The sequence below is a fragment of the Chrysochloris asiatica genome, unplaced genomic scaffold (assembly GCF_000296735.1).
Source record: "Chrysochloris asiatica unplaced genomic scaffold, ChrAsi1.0 scaffold00096, whole genome shotgun sequence".
Lineage (NCBI taxonomy): Eukaryota > Metazoa > Chordata > Mammalia > Afrosoricida > Chrysochloridae > Chrysochloris > Chrysochloris asiatica.
Genome location: NW_006408614.1, coordinates 7904766 through 7914196, shown reverse-complemented (window position 1 = coordinate 7914196; position 9431 = coordinate 7904766). Strand labels below are relative to the sequence as shown.

At 50.6% G+C, this 9431-nt stretch overlaps 1 protein-coding gene across 3 annotated transcripts in view; it reads right to left on the bottom strand.

The window, feature by feature from the left end:
* Nucleotides 1-9431, bottom strand: part of AGAP1 (ArfGAP with GTPase domain, ankyrin repeat and PH domain 1) — a 664804-nt gene that overhangs the window by 139377 nt on the left and 515996 nt on the right. For all 3 annotated transcript variants that reach the window (XM_006866772.1, XM_006866771.1, XM_006866773.1), the window contains one exon: nucleotides 3419-3580. In XM_006866772.1, the coding sequence (XP_006866834.1) occupies nucleotides 3419-3580 (162 nt within the window). The remainder of the gene's footprint in view (nucleotides 1-3418; nucleotides 3581-9431) is intronic.

Below are 9431 nucleotides of genomic sequence, written 5' to 3'. Positions count from 1 at the left end.
ATGTAAATGTTTTAATTTTGAGAATTGGCTGCTTAGTCTAAATGGTTCATGCCCCGTATGTACTTTGAATCCTATTTCTGGGTGCTGTTACGTCAGTTCTATCTCATACAGTCAGTACTGTAAGCAGGGCATCGTTTTTTGAGGCTACTGAGAAATACTGTATTGCACTGAATGGAAAATGGCTTCAATTGTAGGCTGTATTTCTGACTTCAGAGATGTAAAAATGTGAGGTTTAAAAAAAAAAAAAAGTCTGCCTGAGGAATAATCAAATACGAGGGGGGGCTTCAAAAAGTTGGTGGAAAAATGGAAATAAAGATCATGGAAATGAACTCACCCCCATGGCTTCATTTTCAGCCAAACGACTGGAAGACTGAGATCCTAAGGGCAGCGTTTACTCAAGGACAAAGCTGCGAAGGATCCAGAAGGGTGGAATGGAAACAGGAAACACAGGGAGGGGTGGACTACGGGATGGTACTTGTAGGGATGCAATCCAGGAGATGACACAAGGCGAGTGTGAAAGTGTGAATGCAAGGCTGATCTAATTCCACTTTACGATATAAAGGAGCGAATTAAAAAAATTACTACTACCAAAAAAAAAAAAAAAAGACGAGGAATTTTTTGTCCATGAACTTTTCGAAGCCCCCTCGTACAGCGTGCCTCACAAAAATAGCTCCTTTACAGTTTCTTTTTTCTTGTTTGACAGAGAACGTATTGTCTTCTTTTCTATTCCAAAATAATCAGGAGCCTCGTGTCTGAAACTAGGTGACCAGCGAGAAGTGACGGGCGGGTTTCCGTTTCATCAAACATCAACCATTTCGCGTGAGCTCCACATCTGAGATACCACCTAAGATTCCTACAGTCTGCTTGAGTCACCCCCTCAGTGGTGTAGGCCTTTTATGAAAGGGTTTCGGCTGGCTGTGCTGTGGCGGATGTGTGGACCAACCCTGTCAGACATCACTGGTCAGAGCCCATGGAACAATGCCAGTAATGCAGAAGGTGGATTCGAAAGGCCTCAGTCATCCTAGGCTTGTGGTCCTTTGCCCAAACCCCCTTCAGATTCCCAGGGTTCATGGGGAAGAGTGGTTTGAACCATATGCCCAACTCAAAGTAATAATGTTTTTCACTTGTTCTAAGGCTGTTCAGGGTCGCTATGGGTCGGAACCGACTCGACGGCACTTAACAACAACAACAACAAGGCTGTATCTAATTCACATCAGCCTCCTCTGAGTGCTCATACAGCTTCCTGATTTTGCCCAGAGCTCTTGGCAGGGTGAGGTGTGACCATGTGTGGAAGGCAGGCGCATTATGCTGGATGGTCGTTTGAAGGTGGGCCACCAGTGCTGGGCATTTGGGGCAGAGTCCTTTTGGGGGGGAAAAGGTCAGTGGGCATCTTCAGGGTGCTTGGATTCTATCACCTTTCTTTACTTCCCAGCACTGCTGATAATGGACGCATGCCCATTATTGTAACAAAGAGAGCTGCTTTCATTGGGCTAAACAACTCAGCCGGAAGCCTTGTTAATAGTTTTCATTGAGTCAATTTTGACTCACGGGACTCCGTAGGACAGAGCAGAACTGCACTGCTCCCTGGGGTCTTCTTGGCTGTGACCCTAACAGGGACAGGTGGCCAAGTCTTTCTCCTGCAGACCTGCTGGGTGGGTTTGAACTACCAGCCTTTTGGTTAGCAGTCAAACAAATGCAAACTGCTTGTGCCAACTGGAGACTTTATTCTCCACGAGGTCTGTCAGAGGCCACATGGCAGGGAACCCGGTGAAGCAGGATGATTCTCAGACGTGTCCCTGCTCCACCAGCCCAAGAGCCCAGGCAGCTACTATTCCAATCTGACCCTCGGTCTCCTCACCACACAGGAAAATTATGGTAAGTGACATGCTGGTGGCACAATGGTTAAGTGCTTGGCTGCTAACTCAAAGACTGGAGGTTCAAACCCACCCGCTCCTCCATGGGAGAAAGGTGGGGCAGTGTACTTTCGAAAAGATGATGGCCTTAGAAACCCTCCAGGGCAGTTCTCATCTGTCTCGTGGTCACTATGAGTCAGGATCAGCTCGAGGCACAGGATGAACGTGTGTATTGTTGGGTGTGTGACTGTGTGGCTTGCTGTGACCTGTGTTTGCCGAATGAAAGCATGCATGCTCTTGTAACAGAGTCACTAGAGAAGGACGCTCTGGCGCAGCACACTCTGAGACTCAGGGACCACAAGAGGATCAGGACAACCTGCACCAACAGGAACAGGCTTCCCATCAGCTATCCCGAAGGGGCACGTCCCCACCAAACCTTTTCCAAGCCAAGATGGCGTAAAGCGAAGAAGAGAGCACTGTTATTTCAATCAGGGAAAGGTTCTGAGCATTCCCATACAGTAAAAAATAACCTACCAGGGTCAGAACAAATAGCACGGAAAAACTACAATAACACTATGCAGTGCTCCCATACTTAGCACATACTTACTGACAGTGCAAAGTGGGAGGAGTCAGCCCTTGGAGAAAGACATCAGGTTTGGCCGAATGGAGAGTCAGCAAAACAGAAATAGACCCCCAACAAGCTGCAACAATGGGCTCAAGCTTTCCACAGACCCCGGGACTGTGCAGGACTGGGCGCTATTTCATTCTGCTGTACATTGGATCGCTATGAGTCAGACCAAACTCGAGAGTACCTTAACAATTTCATGTTCAGAGAGACAGTTCAGAGCTGGGGTGGTTTGTTGCTGAGTGTAGATCCCGGAAAGGCACTTGGGGGTTCCTGTCTCACTGCCTGGGGTACACACAAACTGTAATAGCTGGCTGTGAACACGCGCTGAACGCGAGGTTTGCTTTTCACCTTTTTTGTTTGTGTAAGCAAAAATGCTCCTTTGATTTCTCTCGGTTAGCAAAGACAGTGACTAACGTAGTTCTCTGGTGTAAGTGGAGTGCTGTCCAACACATACTGGAAAAGTGGGGGATACCTATATTCAGAGAGCTTCCAAAACAAAGGGGGTTGGTGGGTGCTATGGTAGAGCTAGTTTTCACAGTGCTGGTTCATGAAGCCAGAATTGGGGCTCTCCTATTGGAATGTCGTATTGGCACGGACACGATTCCTAAACTCAGAGATGACTGGCTTCGTCACAGTAACGCAGAGCAGATACCTAGTTGAAGTGGATAACTGTGGCCACTTTGCTGAGGTGGCCACTACCTGACGACGTCCAAGCATTTGGCAATGCCTCACCACCTATGAGCCAACAAACACTGAGGAAGGTAGCCAACAAGGCTGGGCAATCTCAGGGGTCTGGTTGAGATGAGAGGACCGAGGGCCCCCTAGGGACACCATGCCAGCAGAAAGCACCTGAGGAGACCTTCTGCTGGCGCATTTGGGCCTCGGATGCCTTTGAAGGAGGCTATGCCTGGCCATCCCCGGGGCCTGGAAACCTCACCTTCAGCTGTGCCCGACAGACCATCGGCTTTGAAGTTGCTGGTACTTTTCTTCCTCCGATGCTTCTTTCTGTTGGCGTGCGGAGAGGGGGGCGGGTCGAGCTTGGGGCTGGTGGTGCTGGGGATACTGGGGCTGGAACACACAGAGTCACCCAGCCCGGTATCTGTAAGGGGCAGAAAAGACACAGGAACACAAGGATTAGGCAAGTTCTTAAGAACGGGACTGTGCCCCCCAAAACAGTGTCCCTCCAATATCGCGGGGAGCCTGGCCAAGAGTCAATGACCCTCCGGCCACTGAGCCAGAGGCCCAGGGCAGCCCCTACTAGAATCACGGCACACTGTCCCTTACTCTCGTGTGCCAGCGGCGCCTCAGACACGGCCTGGGCACCTGCACTGTCTTTCTGCCACACAGAACGTGACAAGGAGGAAAACCATAGGGGGGCTTCTGGAAACCAAAAGTGGTGAGTTCACGCCTCATTCTAGTTTTCTCTTTGCAGGATGGCACGGGAGGAGTTAGGAATGAGAGCGCAATATGACTGCATATGAAAAGTGTCACCTTTGAAGAGTCTGTGTGTAAACACACACACACACACACACAGGAGAAAAGCACAGCTGTTCCTCTTTATTCACAGGGGTTATGTTCCCAAACCCCAGTGGGTCGATACCCGAAACCTAAGAGAACAGGACGAGTACAGATGAGGTGGCTTCATGAAGTTTTTGGAAAAACTGAAAAAGAAAATGGAAGTTTAACATGAACTTTTAGAAGCCTCCTTGTACACACCACAGGTACTCAGGGGGACCCGGGTAGGCAGTGCTAACCCGTCGGATGCCAGCAGGGCAAGGTGCAGCTGCCGTCCAACTGTGTTTTCTAGGCTTGTGCCCAGTGAAGGAGGAGGGAGAAGGGTCCTGGAAGCTGTGGAGATTTCATTCCGCTGCGCACAGAGGCTCATGATTTAAATATTTTCGGACCCTGGTTGCCCACGGGTAACTGACACTGTGGGAAGGGACATGGCGGTTAGGAGGGGAAGACAGTATTCCTGATTCTCCTCCTTCTACCTCAAACTTTGGAGTCTTCATGTGGCGCTCTGGGTTAATGCACCAAACTGTAATGCCATTTGAACTGCAAGGTCTGCGGTTCAAGCTCACCAGTTGCTCCTCGGAAACCCTATACAGGGTTGCAATGGGTCGGAGCTGACTTGACGGCACTTAACAACAACCAAACCCTCCAACGTTACGTACGTATGGCAGCAACTTCATTCCATTTTATTAGTAGCTGATGCTATTATGTCATTGCCTACTAGTGTGTGCAACTGTGTTCCGTTCTTAAGTGCCATCGAGTCAATTTCAACTCACAGCGACCCTGTATACGGTTTCTGAGGAGGAGCCTGAAGTGCTGACCTTGCAGTTCAAACTGACCCTGTAGTGCAGCACATTAACCCACAGCGCCACACCAGGACTCCAATCAAAGTTGTAAAATGAGTGCCAATGTGATAACCCGCCATGGATGAAACTCTCAACTGATTGTGCCTGGGCTGGTCCCTAGCAGAGAGAAGACCACCAGACCACCGCGAAGCTAAACAACCAGGTGTGAGCACACTGGAGGAGAAATGGAGACGCCCCAGTCCTCAGACTTCTTTATTCTACCTCTCAGTATCTTGGTAACTCCAGAACCCGCTCTGTGGGTACAGGCAGACAGTAGAGATACATGACAGGTTCGGTTCCAGGCCAGCGCAGTGAAGCCAAAGTCACAATAAAGCAGGGCACACACTGTTTGGTTTCTGGGTGTGGGGCACAGCCATGGGGACACTGCCCTGCTGTCTGCAGCGTGGGTAAGCGTGATGGAGACGTCGGAAGTATTGGGAGCATGACCACAAAGGGACACAGACACACAAAGGAAGCATAGGCTGTTGGGAAAACAGCGCCCACAGGCTGGTTTGACGCAGGGTTGGCACAAACCTCTGCTTTGTAAATAAATGCTGTCTCTGCAGAGTGTGACCAAGGGAAGCCAGGTCAGGTGAGCTGTGCCCATGCACTGAGGAAGGAGCGGGTATGAGGAGTGCAGGCCCTCAGATCTAGAAACAGACTCTTCTGCGGATGAGCTTTCATTCATTCAGAACCTGCTGGTGACTGTCATTTTCCTAGATGCCCTGGGACCATCCCTGAAGAGTCCAGATAAAGTTCCCTGTCCCGCCTGGCAGCACTCACAAGTGGTTGGGCCACAACCAGCTCGAGAAGGTGGGAAGGGAAGAAGGAAGATAAAAACGCAGGTCTCCAGGCCTGGATGTTAGGATGGGGGTGTAGGAGGAGGGTCATCATTGCAGTAGGGTGCTCATCGAGAAGGAGAAGTTCCCCTCAGGACCTGACAATGCTGAATAAGTGAAAAGATGGATAACTGGGACGCAGGAAGTTGCTCTGAGGATACATCGGGTCCTAGGAAGTGAGTACTGCCAGTGTGTTCCACACATGGAGCCGAGGGCAGAGATTTAGAGGCGATGGCATTAAACAGAATAAGGGGGCCATGCCATGTGGGGCTCTGGTGAAGACTCCAACTCCTAGTGACCCTGAGGGACAGAGCAGAGCTGTCCCATTGGGTTTCCAAGGCTATAAACCTTCACAGAAGCAGACTGCCTCAGTTTTCTCCCATGGAGCGTCTGGTGGGTTTGAACTGCTGACCTTTTGGCTAGCAGCACTACTAGGGCCCTTTGTGGGGCTTATCAAACCCCAAATTCACTGCCAAGTCAATTGGAAATGTGTTTCCCAGGTTATAGAGCTTTATGGAAGGGAGACTACCTCGTTGTTCTCCTGACAATTTCCTTAGCAGCCAAGTGCCTTAACCATTGTACCACCAGGGTCACTTGTGGAGCTCATGCTGTGAAGTGCTGTCGAGTTGATTCTGACCCATAGTGACCCTGTATAGGGTTTCCAAGGAGCAGCTGGTGAGCTTGAACCACAGGCCTTACAGTTCAAACTGACTTTTCATTCTAGCTCATTAACCCACAGCACCACACCAGGACTCATAGGCCAATGTAAAAGCCAAGGGAAAAAAAAAGAAATCAAACCCCAAAGTCATGTTCATTCGGGCAGTCCCACGTGCGTCAGAGTAGAAACATGCTCCGTAGGGCGGGTTTCAGTGGCTGGGACATTTTGGAAGCAGATTTCCAGGCCTTTCTTCCAAAGCACTTCTGGATGGATTTAAATCACCATCTTAGCTGAGTGCCATTTGTACCACCCTGGCTGCCTTCACTTAAGGAAATGGTCAATAATGATTCAGATCCAACACCTATCTAGTGATCTGCTTCCCCACAGATGACAGCCTAAGAAACCCTCTGGGGCGGTTCTATTGTGTCCTGTGGTCACTATATGTCAGAGTGGACTCCAAGGTAGTAGGTCTCTGGCTCCAGGGGGTGTAGAGAACATCCGGGAAGCAGTTATCCACTGTTCTGGGCTGAGTGGCATCCCTCCCAAATGATAAAGTCCCTACCCCAAGCTGATCAGTGTGACCTGGTTTGCAAATCGTATCTTTGGAGATGCTGTCGTAATTAACATGTGGTCATTTTGGAGGAGGCTGGACACCAATCCTCTGTGACTGCTGTCCTTAGGACAGGACAGTGACAGCACACGGGTGCTACGAGATGCCACGGTTATCAGCCCACAGATGCCCACAGGTGGCAGGAGCTGAGAGGGAAGCTTGGATCCATCGGCTCCCCTCAGGAGGAGGGATCGGTATGGCCAATGCCCGAATATAGACGTATTGCCTCTCCAGCTGTGAGAAAATCAACATTCCTGTCCTAAGAAAACCCTGCAGGCAGTTTGGGGCACTCTGCTACAACAGCCCTGCTGCCGTTGTGGGGGTGTGGTAGAGTCGATTCTGACTCATTGTGACCCCATATGACAGAGTACAACTGACCTGTAGGGTTTCCTAGGCTGGCATCTTTATGGAGCAGATCACATGCTCTTTCCTTCCACAGAGTGGCTGGTGGGTTTGAACCACTGTTCTATCTTTTGGGGGGCAACTGAGCACGTACCCCTTGAATTACCAAGGCTCTTATGGCAGCCCTAGGAAACAAACCTGTCTGCTACTATTAGGTCTGTGTCCAGACTGGACTCTGGAAAACATGTCTCTCCTTAATTTAGGGGTGTAAAGCTGAGGCACCTGGTGAGCTCACAGGTCACATGGCAGGTCAGGGAGAGCTGGGTTATGAGCCCCCGGCTTCTAACCCTGACACCCCCATTGCTTTCTGACTTCCATGGCTCTCTCCCCGCCTTGTCCAGGCTCTACTCGAAGGGTCCTGGCAAGCCATCAAAACACCCTCTGGTTTCTTATTGGAGGGAGAAGCTAGTGATGGTGATACAACCACTCACACAGTCCTGGGGAGAAACCCATCATGCCAGCTGGAGTCCGTGATAGGAGGTCAGCTGGGGACATGGCTGGGTGGCACCGGCTGCCCACAACAGACATAGAGAAGATGCTCTGAGCCAGAAGGCAGTTGTAGGAGTATCACAGCATGAGCAAGACAACAGGGGCAGAGAGGGCAGCAAAAGTGACCACTGATGGCGGCATTCAAGGCTCTTGGTTAAGGGAGGCTGTGGCAGGAGTGTGGAGGCCAGCAGGACAGTGGTCTGGGCTTGGGACCTGGGAGCTCCCGACCATTTACCATGCTAGAGGCAGCCATGTGGGGATCTCTAGTTCAAGTGTCCATATGTCTTAGTCCTGAGGCCTCCACCCCTCCCACAGAAGTAGTTCCACACCCCTTGGTTTAAAACATAAGCCATCAAAACACCCTCGGCTTCTGCACTGCACTCTTCCTTTGCCACTGACCCCCCTGCCTGACATGGAATCCCTCACAGTGAAGGGGCTGCGGAGTGGGCTCCTGGGGCTTAAATGAGCTTGGCCGCAGCCCGCTGCACCCCACTGCTCTCCTGGCTGCATAGAGAGAGCCCATTTTATTTTGTATCAATTACGGTACGAGGACAGACGACCACTGTCGGCGGCTGCTGGGGGTGCTGGGAGATGGGAGGGGAGACCCGGCGAGAAGGGTGAGTCAGATGAAATAGGCAAGGCCTCACCCCTCCCTCCAGTGAGACAGAGGAACCCGGGATGGCCGCTCCAACACTATCCTGTGTGCTCAATGTCAGCCATTAGTTCTTCCCAATCGGGCACCGTGGTGGACGCACACCCCCCGAAAAATATATAATGCGAGCAATAATGGTAACAATCTGCAGTCTCTTGGAGCTCCAGCATGTGAAGTATGAGTCCTGGAGGCAGGTCCACTTTTCACTGGCGAAGCTGACAAGCATGACTAGAAAGGGAATAAAATAACATTCCCTTCGCATAAATATCACGCGGCCGGCTTGAGACTGATGGGCCAGGAATGTATTCTTAGCTATCATTCCGGTAGACAGGCCCAAGGACGCTCATAACTTATTTTACAATCATTTAGTTTCAGCTCAAGTGGAAAACGTGACAACTTATCTCGGCTGACAAGATGCCATATCGAACCTTACAATTAACTCGCCTCCGATGATCTGCCCAGCCGATCATTAGCCGGGCAATTTTTGATGAAGTGTTGTGGGGCACGCGCCTTGGGGATCGCTGTCAATGCCAGGTGTGCTGAGAGGTTGGGGATAACCCTGCTGATATGCAACCAGATGGGAGAGGAGGGGGTCCTCAGCAGGTGACAGACAGACAGTCTAGCCTCAAGTGTCTGAAATGTGTCCTGCAGGGGGAGGGAGTCACCTACCTGCACCATGCCGGCAGGAGGAATGGCTACAATGGTTATTATTGTTAAAACAATTTCTACCACTATGGCTGTTACTGAGGTGCCCTGGTGGCACAGTGGTTAAGTGCTTGGCTGTTAACCGAAGGGTAGCAAGTACCAACCCCCACCATGTGACAGTCTGCTTCCACAAAGATTTACAGCTGCCCTACTCTTCAAGGCTGCTATCTATGGGAACTGACTCGATGCATGGCGGTTTGGGTTTGGGTACTGACTGTCAAGATTGCAACAAATATTA